General features: G+C 44.2%; 1 protein-coding gene across 3 annotated transcripts in view; it reads left to right on the plus strand.

The window, feature by feature from the left end:
- CLN3 (CLN3 lysosomal/endosomal transmembrane protein, battenin) overlaps positions 1 to 19,193 on the plus strand; it is a 652,734-nt gene extending 633,541 nt beyond the window's left edge. For all 3 annotated transcript variants that reach the window (XR_011304414.1, XM_069652104.1, XM_069652103.1), the window contains 2 exons: positions 13,516 to 13,656; positions 15,237 to 19,193. Coding sequence is in view for 2 of the 3 variants with exons in the window: in XM_069652104.1 (XP_069508205.1) it covers positions 13,516 to 13,656; positions 15,237 to 15,356 (261 nt within the window). In the remaining variant the exon portion in view is untranslated. The remainder of the gene's footprint in view (positions 1 to 13,515; positions 13,657 to 15,236) is intronic.
- Positions 19,194 to 19,878: the final 685 nt, after the last annotated feature.

Genomic DNA, 19,878 nt, shown 5'->3' on the forward strand with positions numbered 1-19,878 from the left:
TGTGAATCTTGGTCCCTCTAAAGACTGGGTATTGAAAGAACATACCAATTGTAACACGGAAAATGTGGTATATATGATCACTTGTCCATGTGCACTTATTTATATTGGGAAAACTAACCGCAAATGTAAAACAAGAGAGATTGAACACAAAAGTTGAGTGAAGAACAAAATAGAATTGGCTCCTCTAGTTAAACATTTTTAGAGAAGGGTCATAGTCCTACAGATTTTGAGTGGGTCATTCTTAAGAGAGTCAAAGGCAATTCTAAAGATCATGTTAATAAGAAATTGCTCAATCTTCAACAAAAACATATATTCTTGACAAAGAGCCACATTAGGGGCCTAAATGAAAATATTGAATGGCACAATGTGACTTGGAACACAGCTTTTGCCAACAGTCATTCAGGTTATATGGTTCTAGTCAATAAAGCGAATGTGGGATGTTGCTAACTTTTTGGATTTACGATAACCCTGGTTTAAGGAGATGTTTCAGCAAATGTAAGAATTGTAGATGTCTAGTAGCAACATGAGAGGACAACTGATGGGTCTATTATGTAGAAATACCGTTATGACGGTGTACAGGCTAGTTTGCAGCCGTGATGATTAAATATGGGTCCAATAGTATTTAGGTATACCAGAAGGGACCATATCCAATAAAATAACAGGCTATATGAAATGTACATGCCTGTTACACAGCATAACCAGTATGTGCTTTTTTCAGATATCTTTTACTATTGTTTACTTATGTGAAGGCTGAAATCATTAATATATCATTCATGCCCACTAGGGGGCTAACATCTGTAGATGAGGCCGTGAACAGGATACATTTTGAGAACCCGGCAATACGTTGAGTGGGAGAATCACGTGATCTTGGCGCAGTGACATCATTGTGCGAGTATGCGCAGTGATGTCATTACACACCGCGATTACACAATCTCGTACCGCTAGTGTAAAGAACCTAGTGTTCCTTACAGATACTCACATCTATGGCAGTTTTGGATACCTACTCTGACATTGTAAGGTGAGGAATATGTAGTCAGGCAGTAGATATTTAAGAGGTTTCACTGCCTAAGGCCTATTTATTAATGGTGTGGGTGGCCCCTTTGTAGGACTCCACCGTGGGAACCAGCACCCCGTTGAGGCTTAGCCTAAGAGAACTTCCCTTGGAAAACTCACGATTGGGAGCCTTTATGTGAGTAGGACAATTGTTTTTTCAATATAAATTTAACGGCTACTTAACATGATATTGAACAATAGGGTACTCTTTATGCGTTACAGTATGCCCTTGATCTGGCACCAGTATAACACAAAATCCTGTCCCAGAAAAATACTAGGAGACTAGGCCATAACAGTATTGCTAGAGGTAAGATTCTATTATATGGGAATAGTAGTATTTAAGTGAACACAACTTCAGTTAAGTTGTTTTCGTTTTTTTACAGGATAAACAAGAGGATAGTTGACTGTTACCTCGGCAACAAAGAGGTCAGCAAAGCATTACATATTCAGATGTGTTGGCTATATTAGCAAGGAGAGTTAAGAGTCCTGCCAAGATACACTATATTAAGATGTGCTATGAAACCCGTGGGGAAGGGTCCAATATAAAAGACTAATCAAAAGACTAAGTTAAAAATATTGTCTAATTACAGACATGTGTGTCATATTTTGTATCCCTATTGGGGAAGTCTTCCAAAGAACCAGGGTGAAATAATCAACCAGGGATAAAGAATCCTTTAGTTGTTACACCTATGATGTTCTAATTGCCCCTGATGAATGTCTGGCATCTAAGCCGAAAGGACAGAAACTTGTACAAGTTGGGCTACCACCACTAGCAGATTCATGAAGTTTAAGAAATCATTGTAAAGAATTATATACGCTTTTGTGACGTATGTTGTGAGTGTTTGTTTTTATGGTTGTCTACATATGCGAACATTCCTTGTATTTATGTTTTATGGATGTATTTTTATATTTTTGTATGAACATTGGAGGTGCAGTATCTCTTCTAATTGAATTGTATTCAAATGTTTTATGTATAGTTAGCGAATGGTGGGCCTATTATTTTGTAAGACTCTCTAGATCCCCTGTAGTCTTGATAGGTACTGACATTGGACACACATTGAGATACCTTCCTTTAATTATAGAATTTACAGTATTGCCCACTTAGTAGGAAGGCATCGTATCCACAGTGGGTGTGACGTTGTGCGATAGATGGAACTCAACTTCCCCAATCCTGTGAATTGTCCTGGAGAGCCCTGCATTGGTGAATCTTGCATTTCTTCATCGCCAAGGGTTGCATCTTGCATCTGGGCCTGACTGGAAGAATCATTGCACCTGCAGCTCCTGAGCACCTCTGACCAGAACCAACAGCAGGAAATTCCACCTCCAGAGAACCTCAGTAGACCCATCAAGTCCTCGAGGAAAATCAGAGTCAGGGGGTTAAGTAAACACAAAGCATTGTCCCCCCCCCCCCCCCCCCTGTCCTCCATAGGATAACATTGGTAACCAGTCCCTCTGTATCCTACATTCAATTCAGATGCCTTTTGGTCGTCAAACCTGGGTAGTATCATCTGAAAGCTAAGAACACAGTTTACTTACCTGGTAACTTTGTTGCACACATTCTGGGGGGAAGCATTGTGGTACATATGACTTTTGGGCACAAGGCTCCATTCTTCTTAGGGATTGAACTGCTGAAGTTATGGAAATCACTTGTGACTTGGTTCCTTCTCTACTGCATTAAATTACATACCCCTTGTAGTGTTTGAGTCATTTGAATGCATTTTAAGAACCTAGGGTGAATGTATATATGTTTATTATTGAGTATTGCACAATAATATCACCTGCTAGTTTAATTCTGAGTGCGTGTTTAATGCCTTAAATAAATATTGTATTTTGATTTCTAATGCTTGTGAATCTGCTTAGAATCGCATGCTGTGCATAAAGTCCAACATCTGGTGGTAACTGCGGAGTATTACATCTTTTTTTCAAAGATCGAAAAGGGACATCAACACGGGCGTGACTATAACGCTATCCCTAACGTGAGTTGTAGTGTACCCAAAATCCCTCACGCGTTTAGGTCCCTCAGATTGTTTTTTTCCACATACCGAGTTGGTCGCACATAATGCTGCACTCATAAGTGTTTATATTGCTATTTCAGTGTTCTTCGACAGGTTTGACGGCCATTCAACGACTATTCTTGTCTGGTGACTTTCCATTCAGGGCTGATCGGCGACTGTTTGCCACGTGGCCTTGGCCTTCCGACCCGGCCTTCATAGTAGGGAGAGTGGGGCTCTGTTTTATTGTCTTCTCTTGAGAATGCCTTTCTTTTACCCCTTCTCTGCCCTTTCTCTTGGTCTGGCTGCTGCTTCCCTCTGCTATGGAGAGGACTCCTTTTACATTTTGCCCGTCTTGCAACAGCAAATTCCCTTAGAAGGACACCCATCGTCGATGCAATCAATGTCTCCCTCGTGACCACAACGAGTGGTCGTGTAAAGCATGTAAGCTCTTTTAACCAAAGACCCTGAAAGACAAGGGTACAAAATGGTGCGCGGCCTACGCCATGCAGGCCGAGAGTCACTCCACCACTGTCGCCTCAGACGAGGAATCCGTTGGCAGCCGCGACTCCGATTCGGAAGCCATTGACCTTACTGTGGAGCCCTTGCACTCCCATCTGTCCGTCCCCGGCCCCAACAGGCATGCCGCAGGCTATGCTATGGGGAAGTTCCATCATGACAGCAGGGACACTCACGCACCACATGCTTGTAAGCACACAAACCCCAAACTCTCCCTGGTGGACCCGTCGCAGAATGTTTCCCCGCCCTCAGGCTCGTCAAAGTCTTCGACTGGGCTTTCTGAACCTCTCTTGTTCAGTGCCCTCTGCGCAACCACCTCCGTGGCCTATGCATGGTACTAAATCTTCTTCTGTAGCGGGCGCGCCCTCTAAAGCCTCAACTTCTGACATGGTATCATCAGAAGGTGCGTTTGCACTGAAAGACTCAACAGCGCCGAAAGAAATGCCGAAACAGGTCCACTTAGCGAAAACAATCCCAAAGCTTCGGGAGCAGCTTGCTAAGGCTAGTTTGGCTGCTTTGGACCACAGAAAGGCCCATCTTTGCCTGAGGGCTATTCTTCTCATGGCTCAGCTCCTCCGGCACGGCCCTTTCCCCTTCCAGATCCTTCAGACTCCTCTGAATGGCTGAGTTCATTGATTTCTCAGGCCAATTCGAGGACATTTTGAAGAGGCATAGGGATGTGGATCCGTCCCCGATACCTCCTAAATCCCAGAGACTCAACTCTCACGGTGACCAATTCTCCTCCTTGGAGGAATACCATCATTCCTTTGCTGAACTCAGTCAAGAAGTGCTTGGCCCCTCATTGCTCACACCATCACTCACACGTGTGGTGAACCCTGTGTGGATTTTCTTTTGCTCCGGCTCCTTCCGACCCGCTCTAAATCAGGGGCCATGCTATCCAAGACTCCATGGTTGTCACCACCACTTGTAAGAGGGCGGGGGTACCTCTGTCCTTGTCAGAACTCCCTCCAGGCAAAGAATGCAAAAAGTTGTAAACCCTTGGCAAGCATGTTACCACCTCTGCTGCGTTTTCCACTTGAGATTGCCAACAACACCACGCTCCTCGTGAGCTACAGTGACATTCAGTCGGGCCTTGTCCAGGATGGCCTTTCGGATGTCCCAGAACCTACTTGCATCGCCTTTTGGCTGTGGTTGCAGAGGGCAGACAAGTCAACCAGGAGTTCTTTGATCAACATGCCAGTGGAGGACACCAACCTTTTCGGAAAAGTGGTTGATTATGCTCTCGAGACAGCTAGGAAGGAGCAGAAGACCCTAAAATCGCTCAGCCAGATCTCGGCTAAACCCTTGTCCAGCGTGGCAACTTCAACGCCTGCCAGTCCTTTAGAGGGCAGTAGTTCTCCTGCTCTCCCCTTGCACAGTATGGCCCTGGAGGGTCCAACTGGGCCTCCGGACAGGGCTCTGCCTGTAATTTCCAATCTCAACAGAGAGGTTTTCGTCGGGGGGGAAAGACAGAGGTAGAAACTCTGCTTCCAGAGCGTCCCCGGCCTCTGCCTCCAAGTGACTCGACAATGCGGGTTCCCTCCCACACTTCCCCAGTCAGGGACGTCTAACATTGTTTTCCCACGCATGGGAGTGGATCACATCAGAGCAGTGGGTACTCAAGACCATTGCCCATGGGTACAGCATCGAGTTCCTCCAGCCACCCAGAAGCAGACGACTGTCACCAGATCATCTGCGCATCCTATTGGACGAGGTCCAGGTCCTGCTGGAAAAGGCCACCATTGAAGTCGTCCCTCATCTCCAGGTAAACAAGGGTATTTATTATCCAGGGTACTTCCATGTACCCAAAAAGGATCTAACCATGCAGATCTGTGTCCTGTGAACAAGTATGTCAAGCCACAAAAGTTCAGGATAACCACTCTTCAGGAAGTAATCCCCACTGCTATGGCCCTCTGCTCTGCCCACTGCCTGCCCTCTGTCCCGCGAGAGGCTGCTGGCACTGTCGCAGCCTTGCGCTGCAGGTCTCTGAGTTGGCGGTAGTGCGGGTGCCGCGGGCATGGCTTTGCGAATGAGGGGCGAGTTACCCTCAAGGCGCCTGGGACCTGACTGCGACCTACCGCTGGGGGGCCTTGGAGGATTCCACAATCAACGGAGGGAGACGCCGCTGCCTGCGAGTGGCGCCAGGACATTGCTACGGTGGAGGGGACCGAGAATTGACAGCGTTAAAACTGATTGATGGAGGTGAATGGCTAACAGCACTGTGAAATTCCCACTCCTACATTGAATCCTTCACTGGGATAACGCTTGTGACCCCCGGGGAGCCCCATACTGACACTCCGGGCCACCATACACAGGCAAGAGTGGAGACCCCCCCCAGCTTAACACCAGGAGGGCTGTCTCCTAGAGCCACACACTTTACCCACACCGTTGGCAGCCTTGACTGGGTGCTCCTCCGCTACATTGGCAGAGACCTTTGGTGCGCCAACTGCCACTTTCCAGCCACAGCGTGCCAGAGGGGAACCTACACCTGAGAGATTGCTGGCTGCGACTTCGCACAGGCTGGCTGCTCTGGCGGACCTCAGGTGGCACAGCTTGACCCCGGGAGCACTGCTAAGGGGTGGCTATACCTAAGCTCCCCTGCACACCTGATCTCACTTATCTGAACACGCATCAGAATCTCTAACTGTGGGCTGCTGTGACCTACACAGGTGCATCCCAACTACTGGCTCCTACTACTGCACAGCTGGCAACTTTGAATGCTCACAGGACACACGCTGACTGGCGCGAGAGCCCTACCGGCACATCAACCGCGGGCACTGATACACTCACATCTGGCTCTCCCATATGTCTCTGGGCCTGTACAACCATCTCGGCTGGGGACCCTGAGCCGGGCCCTGACCGACTGATAACCGCCTACATACCATGACCAAGGGCGCCCGGGATGACAGAAGACTGGGGCTATGGATAAGTTTGCTAAATCAACCCTCAGACATGAACTGGGGCAATCCTCACAGGGCCAAAAGGACACACCCACACCTGTGATTACACCAACCCCTGATCTCACTACTATTATGGAATCAATGGCCAAAAATGTTGCCGCCATACATGAGAAGTTGGATGATATCAACGCTAATGTGGCATCACTTCGCTCCCAACTTGCCCATGAGGGAGCCAGAATTACGAAGCTGAAACAAGGATAGGCACTAATGAAGACGGGGTAGACACGCTGCAGGACACGGTGGCGGAGCTAACCCGGTATATGAAGTTTGTCAAGAACAAGTGCGATGACCTATAGTCTCGATCGCGCAGGAGTACTATCTGCATAGTCGGAGAACCTGAGGACGCTCTCACAGGCAGAATGGAGCAGGCCACGGAAAAGCTACTCAAAGAACTACTGGGAGACCCTGAACTCTCGCCTTTCTTCACGGTCGAGCGAGCCCATTGAGCGTTGGCTCCGCAACTGTATTGCTCTCCCCAGAGTGCACGGAAAATCATAAATCACCAATGCAATTACAGAGCAAATACTTTGAATGCAGAAAAACTCAATAACTCGCAACCACACACTCTTAGAGAAATAATGAGCACTTATACGGCTATTTATTCAAAGCTTAGAAACAACCAGTGATAACATAGAAATAACTCACAGAAGTAACATAGACATAAATCATAGAGGAAGCAAAGAATTCAAAAGGAAATACATCACTGTTAGCGTAACTGGATTCCTCATCTCGCCCAGAAGCGGCTGGAAGACCCCGGGAATAGCCAGGCCGAGAGCACCACAGCTCACAGGAGTGCTGGACGTAAGCGTCCTCCCCCGGGTGAAGTCTCACCTGACCACCTCCGGGTTTCCGCATATATACACACTCCGAAAAGTGGTGGCAGTTCTTGAACCTTCTGGAAATGGCACCTGTGCAGTTGATGAGCAGCCGTCGGTTGCCAGCTGGGTCAATCGACAGCCACCCCCAAGGAGCAGAGTGCCTCCCTCCTCTAAAAACACGCTCCACGGTGAACAGTAACAAACCATAACAAAGTTAGCTTTCCCAGCAGAAATGTCCTTGACCGCATACCAGGTTTGGAAAGCATATTTTTTCAGCACCGTGAATCTAACACTCAGCAAAATGTGTGCAGCTTTTCACTGCGGCATGAAGTAAATATCCATCATGGCTCCGAGCGCTCCCAGAATGCACTGCGCACCAGCGCCATTTTAGTTCAAGCATAACAGCAACCCAAGCCTGGAGATTTACCCCAGCCCATTATTGCTAAAATTTGCAGCTTTCGGGACCGAGACCATCTACTACGACTGGCCCGGGAAAAGGACGAATTGAGGCTGGGATCCCAGACCATTAGGATCTTCCCTGACTTCTCTACCGGCGTACAGCAGGAACGACGCCAGTTTCTGGGCGTAAAGAAGATGCTAAGAGAATGAAATGTCCAGAACGCAATGCTATTCCCTGGCACACCTCAAACTAACGTTCAGGGGCAAAATCTATTTTGTCACCGTTCCAGATGAGGTAGTAAAATTCATTGAGGCACAAATACTTCTGAACGATCGGCCCAATGACCCAATGGAAGACAATCCTGTTGACTGAATATAATTGACTTCCTCTACTCCACTTGAGTCCCCATACTCCTTATTACCACGGGCAGATTGTGGCATATGGAACACGTTGCAGCCTCACACATGCAATGATGTTTAACAGGGTGGTTCACCCGCCATCCTGACCCAGTTGCAGTGCAGCAGCAGCTTACCCCCTTTCAGCTACAATGTTTTTTTTGAGGGTTTAACTGATAACAGATCCCTGTTGGACCTTCCTGGAAGGTGAGCCAAAGTTGGGCTGGCCAACCGATGGTAAAATGGGGGGGGGGGCGTACATTGCCTGGTTTTGTGGTTTTGGGGGGCAGTGAGGGAGGGGGGTGGCCAAGTTGGGGGGCGCAAACATAAAAATGGCAGGAGCAACACAGCAGTCCGCATGTCTGTAATGCAAAGTATATCTGTAACCGACACAAAACCACATGTTCTGAAATGGGCGATATGGAATGTCCCCTGAAATGTGAGATGACAACCAGATTAATGTCATGGAACATAAGAGGAGTGGGCAACTACACTAAGGCCCGGAGGATAACGGTTTATGCACAGAGACATGGGGTCCAGATTCTCCTCTTGCAGGAGACACATGCCACGAAACCAGCAGCTACCGACCTATTATCTTCCTGGGGATCCAGCCTATACTATTCTACCTTCTTGATAAATGCTAGAGGGGTGCTAACGCTGATCCACAAATCGGTGAGATTTACACTGAAAAAGAGCTACACAGACTGAGACAACAGATATGTAATCCTGCATTGCATAATAGCTGGGGGGGGAATATCTGTTAGTGAATACATACTGCCCGAATGTTGACGCTCCTGAATTTTTTGATAAAATAGCCTTGATATTAATGGGATAGATGGGGATTTCGATAATATGGAGAGGGGACATGAATCTGATACTGGACGTTGATCGGGACAGAACAGGGTCAGCCCCTAGATCCATGTCACAAGCAGCCCGTAGACTTACCACACACATGACTACACTCAGCCTGCAAGATGCATGGAGAGTACTGCATGCACAGGGGAGACAATTCACGTATTACTCATCGGTGTATGATAGCTCATCACTAATAGATATGTTTCTAACATCTGGTACCCTGATAGGCAAAATCGCGAGCACTGATATACTCCCCTGTACACTATCTGACCACTCCCCGGTGACCCCATCAATAACATTGGGCTCGACCCCACCCACTCATGCCACCTGGTGCTTTAAATCTAAAGCACTGTTGGACATTCAAAGCTGAGATTAAGTCTGATATTGAGATCTTATTTGAGTGTAATGCCCAGCAGGATACTACCACTGGAGTAATATGGGAGACCTTTAAGGTATATATACGGGGCATGGCTATATCCAGGGAGGCGGGCAAATTGAAAGTGATCAGGAACGAGATATGTCGCTCAGAAGCCAAACTCTGGGCGCTGGAGCGAGATTGTGTGAACAGGACTACTCCCGTTACGCACTGAGTTGGAGACCTTTGAGTCCCATGCCCTCAGAGAAATTCAATATTTCTCACGTCCCCACGCAACAAGGAAATATGGAGAGGGAGAAAGACTGGGCAGGACGCTAGTTAAATTAACTAGAATAGAGGAAGGCCAAACCCAAGTGGAATGTGTCAATGATGAGAATGGTGATCCGCAATGGGCGGATAATCAAATCCTGGGAGTTCTCACCAAGTTCTACAGCACCCGATATACTCCAAACCAACCGCACGACACACATGCGATACGTGCCCTGCTTGAACAAATTCCTATGACCTCCATTAGCTCCCAAACCAGGGATGCCCTGGAAAACCCGTTTACTTAAAGGCATGGTCTAGTAAAACATTTTATTTAAAAAATAGATAGGCAACATAAAAAAAAATACTAGCATTCTCTTTTTTAAAACTTCCTATGTTATGCTATTCAAGCTCAAAATTTGCAAAAGCAAGCACATGGGCGCATCCATTTTGTGAAATTTCTTTTTTTAAATAAATAGCACTTACCGAGATTCAGCTGCAGCTTTCCTGCTCTGGTCTCCGGTCCCCGTCCTCCGCGTACAGCACTAATGAAGGGAAAGCCACCCAGCGGTAGCTTTTGTTTACTACAGCTGGCTGGCTTTTCCTTCATTAGTGCCGCAAAAGCAAAAGCCAGCACAGGAGGGCATCCATTTCACAAAATGGATGCGCCCATGTGCTTGCTTTTGCGAATTTTGAGCTTGAATAGCTCAAAATTTTACATAGGAAGTTTTAAAAAAGAGAATGCTAGTATTTTTTTTTTATGTTGCCTATCTATTTTTTAAATAACATTTTTTACTAGACATGCCTTTAAGATGAAATAGCAGATGCCATAACTGGGCTCCCAAAGGGTAAAGCTCCAGGGCCGGACAGCCTCACCCTCAGAATTTTACCAAGAACACATAGCGCTCCTCGGTTACTAAAGGTCTGGGCTGAATCACTCCGCAAATCAATTCTCCCCCCTTCCCTACACGATGCCACTATAATAGTCCTGCTGAAACCCGGTAACGAATGCGGATCATATAGGCCCTTATCACTCATGAATATAGGTACAAAAAATGTTCGCAAAGATACTGGCGAACAGGGTTCTGCCACTTATGCCCCATCTGATTCATGATGACCAGGGGGGATTCATCCCCGGGAGGTCTACGTCCATAAACATTAGGCAGTTATTCAGTGTGTTGTCCAGAATTGATCAAAAGGTGGATGCAGTGGTGGTCACCCTATATGCTCAAAAGGCCTTTGACATGGTCTCATGGCAATACATGTGGGAGGTCCTGGAACATATGGCCATCGGGCAGGAAGCAATCAGGTACATCAAACTGTTTAACAGTGGCCCACTAACGAGAGTATTAGTTAATTCCCAAAAATCTACCCCTTTTGAACTCGGCAGAGGAACCCGACAGGGTTGCCCATTTTCCCCCATCCTGTTTGTGCTGGTTATAGAACCTATGGCAGATTATGTTAATGCTCGACACACTCGGAGGAGAATACGATTCGCGGACCACCCTGAAATGATATCACTATATGCCAATAACTTGCTGTGTATATTAGAGACCCTTCCACAAATCCGGACCCTGTTTGAAGAGATGTGATTCTACTGGGCGCCTTTTCAGGGTTCACGATTAATTACAGCAAATCAGAAATCTTCCCACTCACAATGGCGACCAAGCGCCCCACATGCGAATATCCCCTTTGGTGGTCACCAGATGGTATCAAGTATTTGGGGGTCCAGGAGTGTAGAGCAGGTCTACTTTACTGGCTGATAATTATTTTGCTGCAGAAAGATACCAGACCAACCGTCCAATCCCCGAGATAGCTGGGCATATGAACTAGATCTTGACATCACTGACAACATGTGGAAAAATATGTGCTCCCACACACGCAAATTCTCCATTAGCTTCCGATTCCGTTGCGTACAATATAAACGTCTGAACAGGCTATATTACACCCCACACAGTTTAAGTTCTCACGACAAATGACCCATGGTTGCCCAATATGCCACTCCGAGGAGGCCGACCATGTACACATGTTCTCAACCTGTACCAAACTTCACGATTTTTGGGAGAAAATACTGCAGGCACTCTCTGAGATGACAAGCACTGAGATTGACCCAGCCCCGGTCGGCATTCTGTTTGGGATATGGGAGGGTATCGGGAATAAGACAATGTTAAGCTTTCTAAATGCAAGTTATATGGTGGCAAAAAAATGTATGCTCCAACAATGGAAACAACCGTCCCCTCCAACCTTTGGAATGTGGCTAAATGCACTTACCTGGACTCAAACCTGCGGGGAGGAATATATTAACTCCATTCCCTCCAGATCTCGTCCTAAAATGTGTCGACTGAATTCCGTACTTACCTTGACAACCACTCAGGTGACAGCTTTTTTACGCCCAGACCATGAAGACGCAGGTCTTTCTGATATCCTGATGAAAGTAAAGGTGTGTAATCTGTGTGTGACGAGAACATGCCCAGCAATCGTTAATGCAAATTATGTAATCAGTCTGCATACTTACATGAGAAAAAATGTATTGAGATGTGTGCTGTAAACTTCTGCCAATAAATAAAGGTTAAAGAAAAAAGAAAAGTGTGTTTTTCAAATTTGGAAAATGATATAATGATAAAATAACTATTAGTCTTCATATTGAGCTTCAGCTGAACTAGTCGGTGTTCGGCCAAATCCTAAATATGCTAATCAGTTCACCCCTAACATTAAATAATGTCTTATGGGTACCTGTAAAGATAATGACCACAAGACAGAGAAAAACCTCATTTTATACAGAATTAATGTGCTTGGATGCATGACACTGGCAGACCGTTGGTGAAAGTTCAATTTTACGCTTCCTTTTTGGGCCTCATCACAAGATGGGCAGAGCAGTAAAATGCTCTGGTAATGCGTTTACCACCGCATTTACTGGTCCGCCCAATCACGAGTCAGTGAAAAATGGGGAGTTTTACCTCCAGCTTTTGGCTGGAGGTAAAAATCAACCTTTTCCGCCGGTGTTCGGCACTATCACTGCACCCCAACCCCATTCGACCCAATGGGAATGAGAACTTAGCACCCACCATGACTAGGGATCCAGCGCAAATTGCGTCGGGATAACGCTAATTGCGTTGGGTGTTATCCCGCCACTGAGTCTTTATTTTTTTTGCACTTTCTTTAGAATGGCTTGAAATTAATATGATGCACATCTAAAATGTTGTTCAGCACTATGAATCAAGATCTTCTCAAGGGGACTCTGGAATTTCGTATTTGCTGCCATCTGAAATATTTCAGTTGCTACTCAATGGGAAGTTTGAAGATAGTGAAAATATTACATTGGAAAGTTCTGGAAAAGTGTGTGATAACTGGATGCATCCATTGTAAGGTTAGCTAAGACACAGCTGCTGTTAGGCCAAGCCTTGTTGAAACCAACAATATGGTCAGAAAATAAGCCAATTATTGTCAGGTGAAGAGTTGCGCGGCATAAACTTTGAAGTGCATTCATACCGTTAGCAGGATTACTGCCTGGACTAAAATGCCAGAATTAATTTAAAATATAGCAATCAGTACAGAGGATAATAGGTTTCTGTCACTCATCTGCAATGTTGCCTTTCTACTTAAGAGACAGTTCTATAATATCAAAAATATCACTGAATTCAAGTGTTTAAGAAAAACAGTTTTAATTGTGCCACGTGATCCTCTGCCTGTGTGGAAAATTATAAAAGCATACATTTTTGGTGCGATAATATGCAGGAAATGTATTCTAGGTAAGTAGGTTTTCCTATGTTTACATGAAAGCCATATTCTAACCTCCGCTCTTTGAATAGCTGAAGCAATGTGAGTTTTGTTCCCCCCCTTCTCATTGGACTACTTTTCATGCTGCAGTAACTGAGTGTTGCTTCCCTTTTGCCCTCCTGCAGTTTGTGAACATGTTCTTCTTGCTGGCTGCAGTTTACTTCCTGTTCCTGCCAAGCATCTACATTGTCATGGTCATCATTGTGTATGAGGGTCTTCTCGGAGGGGCTGGATATGTCAACACCTTCAACAACATTGCAATGGAGGTGAGAAATCGTAGAGATAGATTCGGTGGGGCGGTCTTTGAGGAAGGAGAGAATTTGTCCTCATTGAAGCCCCCTTTGCTAAGCCTATGCAACACTTAGTTTGCAAGGTTGCCATACCTGGTATGTTAACAGGCTCCCTAGCATTCTACTCAACAAAGATGTAAAGACATTGGGCCTGATTTACAAAGTGATTTTCAATGGGATGGCGCCATCGTAAAACGTTTTTATAAGTCAGGCTGCTATGACCTAACGTTTATCTCTTTTTTAAAAGGTTTGGACAGCCGGTGCCTGTTATGGCACAGCTCGACTTGCTTTCTGACCGTGTCCATGTTGAATCTGGCTTCACGTTCTGAGGAGGTCGGAGTGCACATTGTCTACTTTGTCCTATTTTCGTTATCATTGAGGGAGTTTTAAAGACACAGGATGTTTTATTGTGCAACCTACCTGGTTTTCTAGGAGGATATAAAGGCACAGTGCTTTCTATTCTATCTATTGCCCTAATTATGAAATTGTCAGTAGGCCTAACGGCAACCTCGGCTTACCATTTCCACCACCCGATATCCCAGTAATAATGGGATATTACAGGTGACGGCGGAATGGTAAGTTTCAATTCCTGTGGAATCCCATAGGACTCCACAGGAATGGGAACACTGAAACACTGTTAGTAACGCTGCCAGAGCTTCAGTGATTTTTCTTCCGGTAGGGGACTGGCCTACCGACCGGTCAGGCCTGCCGGTAGTTCACAACCCCTGCAGCCAGACTTGGAGTGAGCTGTTCCGGAAAAGGCGCCGGCACCTTATTTCCATATAGGCTCACTCCTAATGAGGGCCATGTCTTGCTTAGCATATTAGGAAGTTTAGAATAAAGTGCTTCCTACATCTAAGCAGACATGTTGACTTCAAACCTACAAAGAATGATAAGCAAGCAGAGAAATGGCAAGCACCTTGGTTTGCAACATGCCAGAATGTGAAGCAAACTGTAAGATAGCAGGCATGATTACTTTACATCTTAATTTAATGATAAACTAGATGTGGCCAGGTAGCATTGTTTTGTGTTAATTATCCTTTTACACTGAATGTGATTGAAAGCTTCTAGCCTCCCACCCATATTTACCCATATTTAAAATACTCTAATCCCACGGCAAGGAAGTCATTTGAGCTTATCTTGAGGGCCATTAAGAGGCCCCTTCTAGCGCATTGTTGGTGATCTTGCTACAGATTCGGTACCTTCCAGAGAATGTATCTTTGATGATCTGTAGGTAGCAGCAAATGAGCCTTGAAAACCCCACCAAGGCCTAATAAGATCAGCTGCTATATGCATGTCATTCACGGCAAGAGGTTCTGCAGGACACATATCTCTGCATTACTATCACTAAATAGCCAGAGGACACCTGGGGGCTCCTCAAAATTGTGGAAACTGAGATGACTCCTACTTTCTGGCTGGCATATTATAAAGATAACATGTGCTCTTTGAAAGAAATTTGCTGTAAATGTGTGATGGTTTGTTTAGCAACTTTTTTGTGCAATGCTTGCTGTGCGGATTTTCCTGGCACATTTATTTTTCCTTTTTACCCTTTGCAGAGTTCAGATGAGCACCGGGAGTTCGCCATGAGTGCGGCCTGTATCGCAGACACCTTAGGGATTTCACTCTCTGGAGTTGTGGCCATTCCCGTACACGGATACTTCTGCGGGCTGCTGTAACATCGAAGGAAGAGCTTGCACCATTTGCCACTCCGCCATGCTGTAGAGTGATGCTGGAGATACGCTCTCTTAATGAGGATACAGAAGCGTTCATAATGGAGTCAAATCAGAGAATTATTTCCAAAGCGCTACAACCACAATCAAGTAAAAAGCAGACCGGTTAACATCATCAGCAAATATGTCACAGTCCACACCAACTGGTTCCTCTGCAAATGGTGTAAATTGCGTTGTACCATGTTACAACCCATCACAACATTCGAAAATTCCAAAATAAGAACACTCTGAGCCTGGAAGTAGAATTCTCCAGAAACTCTTTTTTTAAAACTAAAAAAGAAACCAAATATTTTATTTCAGAAAAGGGAAACTGTACACAGTTGTGATGAGATGCTTTCAGGTTTATTAACATTTGATGTACAACTTTGTACAAATAGATTTCTGCCTACAAGAAATATAGAATTATAAACGTGTGTTGAAGACACCACAAAGAGCTGGGTACGTTTGATAAGCGCTTCATGATCAGCAGTAATGTATGACTCATCCTCACTTGCTATTTCAAAGCCTATCCCATGGAATTTCTTCATTCGAGAATGTAGACACCTCTGCCCATTTGTTGAGTGATGAACAGGACTTCAGATCAAATGGTGGCTAGGTTTTACAAGTTACCAAGCGTCACCAGGAGTCTGTGTAGGGGCAAAAGGCCCCCCTCAACTAGCAATTGAACATCTCCCCTAGTGGGAGTCTTTTCACAACACACAGAAATTACCAACCCTTGATTCTGATAGAGGGGTAAATGCGCGCCTCTAGACGAAAATAAACCACTCTAATATGATTAGGTATAGTTTAAAGGGACACAAAGCAAAAGAAATAGATGGGTAAAAAAGTAAAAAGGGGAAACGGGTTGGAAGCAATATTCAGAAAAAAGCAGACTAGCAAAAAAAATTCACATAGAAAAAGTTACGTTAAATATGGTGACAAAAGAAATCTATTTCAATATAGTTATGCCAAAGACTATAGCACGTATATTTTAATTTTAAAGACATACTTTCCTTAAATGTGGGCACCTTGTAATGCCAGTGGACAGCTTGTATTGCCAGTGTGTGCCAATTATGAATCTAGAATCACAGACACCAATCTTAGCATTATTTGGTATTTATTTCAGGCTTGTATCATATTTGAACAAGCCATGCAAACTGTTTATTACAACAGTTCTTTAAAAATCTGTAATGATTATATAAAGTTCCCATTTAAAGAAAAGTGAACATACATGATTCATAAAACACAATTTCTCCACGTCTTTAATCGTAGTTCAAAATTGGCCACTAAAAGTAACCATCTTAGAACAGATTTTGTTTCAGCTAGCCATTAATGTGCAAAATTAGCTGTCTGCCAGCATAATTGCCAGTATTTAAAGTAAACAGATTTTTAAAGCCTCTTTCTAGCTTCTAATGTACAAAACATGTCAATGGGTCTGTCAAAACTAATTATTTTATTAACATATTCCTACATAGTATTCATATCCTTCAGTATACCCTCCAACCTGTAAAGTTGCAAGTAGCCTCACTATTTTCATAAATGTGTATCTCTTTATGATTAAGGGAGGAGCAACTGGAAGTGCTTTTAATCCACTGGCAGGCCTATTTTAGACAGATTTTGTGTGAGGACAAAACAGATTGTGCGAATTCATTAGCACATACAGTGAATTTGAATGTTTCTAGTCCCTCGCAATACTTATTTACATTTGTCTTACTTAAAGCACATAGAGAATATTATTAGTGAATTCGAGGCAAATGTTTCTCTGATTCTCGTGAACAATTAATAAACATTTGGTGACTTGATTGATAACGTGGCGCACCAATCAAATCAAATGTACAACGTCACCATGCCTACATTCTTATTGGCTGACTTGAAGGTGGCTTCTTCATGACCAAATATGGCTTTCAGCAGTCTACTTCGCTGCTTTCAGTGGGGGTCAATTGAGGAGCAATGCTTTTTTTTTATCAAGCTTTATTTTCATTTTCACTTATCCAAAGCAATAAAACGAATGAAAATATGCAAACATAACAAAAGGCACATTACATGAGACCGGATTGCAGAGATGTACTCCAGGGCTAATTGTGTCCCATATCTTAATATGCTTGCACGCCATGGGCAGACCCTTGGGAGTCTTCCAAAATTGTGCTAATACCAAGCTGGCCACGTTCAATTGCTGGGTAATCAGAGCTGCCCTATGTCCTGAAATTGCCCACTCCTCATCAGCGCTGTCCAAGACTATCACTTAGGGGTCCCGTGCCTGTGATACTGAGGAGCAATCTTGCAAAACCACAATTCTGCTCCCCAAATTGTTGGAGAGATCTTGTTCAAATAATTGTGTCTTCAGAGGTTGAGTTCTGTGACGTGTACTTTTGCTCAACATTTTTGAAAAAATGACATATTAGTTAAACTTTCTGATGACTTGCCTTTGGTTGCTGGTTATGATTGACACAACTGAAACTTTTATGCTGATCTATCTTTTTACTGCTGACAGCAGCAATGTTTAAATAAACTAATCAGAAGGAAAATGAAACTTCACTTTAACGCCTGTGATAACACCGGCTAGATAGACATTTGCTTTTAATCAACCAAGTAGATGAGGAACTGATTCTGACCTGTAACTTCTGTTCTCCTAGTGTTCTTTTGTTGTTGGACGAAAGTTATTAGAAAAAATAATTCAATTGGATATAAATATCTCACATCTAGGCAAGATAGTCATATCGTCAGGATCATTTTACTTTAATCACGGCTAAGCCACACAAATTGTGCAAAGGAGTGCTTGGCAAATAAGGTAATGTAAAGTGTCGTGGATAATGACTCAGTAGAGCTCACGTTCCTTAACGTAATTTGCCGCAGTGGGGCCATCACGTGTTGTCGTCATTTGCACTGCAGAGTGCAACAGTGCAGGGCAACAGTGCAGGGTAAAAGGTGGCGTGCACATATGTGCAATGTCTTTTGTCTTGCACATGTGCACTCTGCCATGCAACGTGAGTAAGCACTGCCTGGCATTGTCGCAAGCCAATCAGCGTTTACTTGTAATTCTGAGCCCCTTTTTCCATGCTTGCATGACAATCAGCACTCGCAATTACATTTAAACACTGCTCAACATGCCCGCATGTCGGGCAGCATTTAATTTTTATTGTGAGCGCACTTTACTATGCACGCATGTCGGGCAGTGTTTACGACAGGCAGTGTTTACATTGGATCCCTATGGGGGCTGCCTGCTTTATAGAGTAGGTGGCCCCCATAGGGATCTCCAGCATTTGCACCAACATGAAAATCCACGCTGGTGTAAAAGCTGGAGCGTTTGTATGGCTGAGAGAAAGGAAGGCGGAGGAAACGCAAGTTGTGTTTCCGCCCCTCCACTCCACCATACAAATTAATGAAAATGGGGGTAATGTTAATGAAAGGTGTAAAAGCCTTGCGCTACGCTTTTACACCTTCCATTAATCTTACACCCCCATAGAAAATGAGTCCTAGTAAGTGTCTTTAATGAAATTGTGATTTTTAAATGAAAATTATAAGAAACATCATAATTGTAATTGAATGTATACGTATGACTGCAGTGGAGACATGTTCTGCCAAGTAAAAAGATTTGAGTGTTGAATAATTTCCTTGGTGGTCTTATCTGAGAATATATTTTAGCCTTGCTCCCTCAAGAAAAATGTTGGTTTCATGACACCCATAGTTGAAGAGGTCAAAATATCGAGGCGTACACTTCAGCTTGTTAAATAATCAACATAACTGTTGTGGGTAGTAGAAAAGAGTCAATAATGGGATTTTCAAATAAAAACATTCAATTCAAAATGTTGTCACGTTTCTGTCCTTGTACTCTGAGGAATTTCAAAATGTCTAATTTAGCCTTCCCTGGAAAAGCTAAATAAGACACATTACATTTTTTTTTTTAATAATGAAAACCATGTTATCACTGTTCCCTTGAATTAACTCTAGTGACATCATTATGCAGTCGCAGAAGATCGTCTAGCTGAGATGAGAATGATTTATTTAATGAAGAGGCACTAAAGCCAAACATCTCTCCCATGATCTGCCAGGATCTTTGATTTATTGCCCCTGAATGATCTGATAGCTCGGGGGGATAGCTCAGGGGCAATGCGCTCACCTTGGAAGCAAGACGATGCAGAGCAACACAGGTTCGATCCCCGAGTCTGCGCTTAGAAACCTCTGGGTATTAAGCACCTTATAAAAAAACAATTATAATTATAGCAGTAAAATTGTCCTTTCCCATTAAGATGAGCATGTCAGTAGTTCTAAATAATTTAGGTGAACGGTGTGTTCTTCCTCTAACAATTGTTTGTCTGTACTAAATGAACTCCAGCTGGCTCTCAAAGACATCAATTTAGCATCTCATTCTATTATGATATCCGAAATGTTGCTGAAGTTCACCCTACCATTTTAAGCATCCATGAAGTTGTAACCACCCGTTTTCTTCAGATATCAGGAGAAAGTGATATCATTTCAGAAACAATGCCCT

Source organism: Ambystoma mexicanum, chromosome 3p (genome assembly GCF_040938575.1).
Source record: "Ambystoma mexicanum isolate Mex_15411 chromosome 3p, UKY_AmexF1_1, whole genome shotgun sequence".
NCBI lineage: Eukaryota > Metazoa > Chordata > Amphibia > Caudata > Ambystomatidae > Ambystoma > Ambystoma mexicanum.